This window comes from Carlito syrichta, unplaced genomic scaffold (assembly GCF_000164805.1).
Source record: "Carlito syrichta isolate Samal-C Ts95f unplaced genomic scaffold, Tarsius_syrichta-2.0.1 Scaffold304618, whole genome shotgun sequence".
NCBI lineage: Eukaryota > Metazoa > Chordata > Mammalia > Primates > Tarsiidae > Carlito > Carlito syrichta.
In genome coordinates this window covers 2133-3427 of record NW_007248714.1, presented here as the reverse complement: position 1 = coordinate 3427, position 1295 = coordinate 2133, and the positions used below count along the sequence as shown (strand labels likewise).

Here is a 1295-nt window from a genome sequence, read left to right as displayed (position 1 = left end):
CACAGGAGCAACCCCACCCAGGGGCTTTGCCGTGGGCAGCCTTGCAGGGAGAGGACGCGGCGAGTGACAGCCCCCTGGGGCCCCAAGGGTGTGTCGAGCAAGTCTCTGCTTTAGGGCAGCCCAGCACTCGCCATGTGCGCAGCGGCAGGCCTGTGTCTGGCGCCGCATAAGGGCACGGCACCGTCACGGGCCCTGGGCTGTGGCCTGGGCGTCACACCTGTGGCCTCCCGAGCCCCGTTTTCCTGCCTGTGAAGGGGGGTTGGAGGGGCTGACAGCCTCGCGGGGGATAGGTGACCCGGCAAGAGGAACCGGGGAGCGCCGGCCCGCGGGGACCCCCCGCACGTTCCAGTGGGGCGTCAGGGGTCCTCGTGGGCATGGGGGCGCTTTAGCTGCAGAGCCCCTTGGTCAGACGAAGTCCCTCCTGGAGACCCAGCGTTTCGGGGCTGGAAGAGGGCTTTCCCCTCCGCCCGCCCGCAGAACCCCTGGAGTCTGGCAGCGGGTGACTTGGAGAGGGTGGGTGGCGGGACCTGCCCAGACTCAGCCAGTGGCGCGGCACCAGGCTGCGGGCTCCGTGAGGACCCAGAGACTGAGGGAAACAGAGAGAGAGAGACTGAGAGGCCGATTGGGACAGACCCAGGGACTGAGGGAACCGAGACACGCGACCTGAGGATGGAGGGAAACCAAGAGAGACAGATGGGGAGAGACGCAGAGCCGAGGGAAACTGAGAGACAGATGGGGAGAGACCTGGAGGCCGAAGGACACCCAGAGACTGGGAGAAAGAGGCCGAGGGCGCCCCAGAGAGACGGAGACTGAGATCGAGCAGGGCCTGGAGACTGGGGGAAGCCGAGAGACAACGGGGAGAGACGCAGAGCCGAGGGAAACAGAGACAGATGGGGAGAGGCCCGGAGCCCGGGGAGCGGGACAGGGAGCCCAGGGAGGGGCGGCGGCAGAGGCCCGGCCCTGACGCCCGCCCCCCGCAGCGCCGCGGCATGAAGGGCAAGGCGCGCAAGCTCTTCTACAAGGCCATCGTGCGCGGCAAGGAGATGATCCGCATCGGCGACTGCGCCGTCTTCCTGTCGGCCGGCCGCCCCAACCTGCCCTACATCGGCCGCATCCAGAGCATGTGGGAGTCCTGGGGCAACAACATGGTGGTCCGCGTCAAGTGGTTCTACCACCCCGAGGAGACCAGCCCCGGCAAGCAGTTCCACGAGGGCCAGGTGCGTGCGCGGCGGCCGGCGGGGGGCCTGGCTTGGGGGGCGAGGCCCAGCTCACCCCGGCCGCCGTCCCCACAGCAC

The 1295-nt window shown here is 69.0% G+C and overlaps 1 protein-coding gene across 1 annotated transcript in view; it reads left to right on the top strand.

Annotated features, from left to right (window-relative positions):
- The first annotated feature begins 340 nt into the window (after positions 1 to 340).
- The window catches only part of LOC103262793 (trinucleotide repeat-containing gene 18 protein-like), a 1700-nt gene continuing 745 nt past the window's right edge, over positions 341 to 1295 (top strand). The window contains exon 1 of the mRNA XM_008060435.1: positions 341 to 1217. Within this exon, the coding sequence (XP_008058626.1) occupies positions 891 to 1217 (327 nt within the window). The 5' untranslated portion in view covers positions 341 to 890. The remainder of the gene's footprint in view (positions 1218 to 1295) is intronic.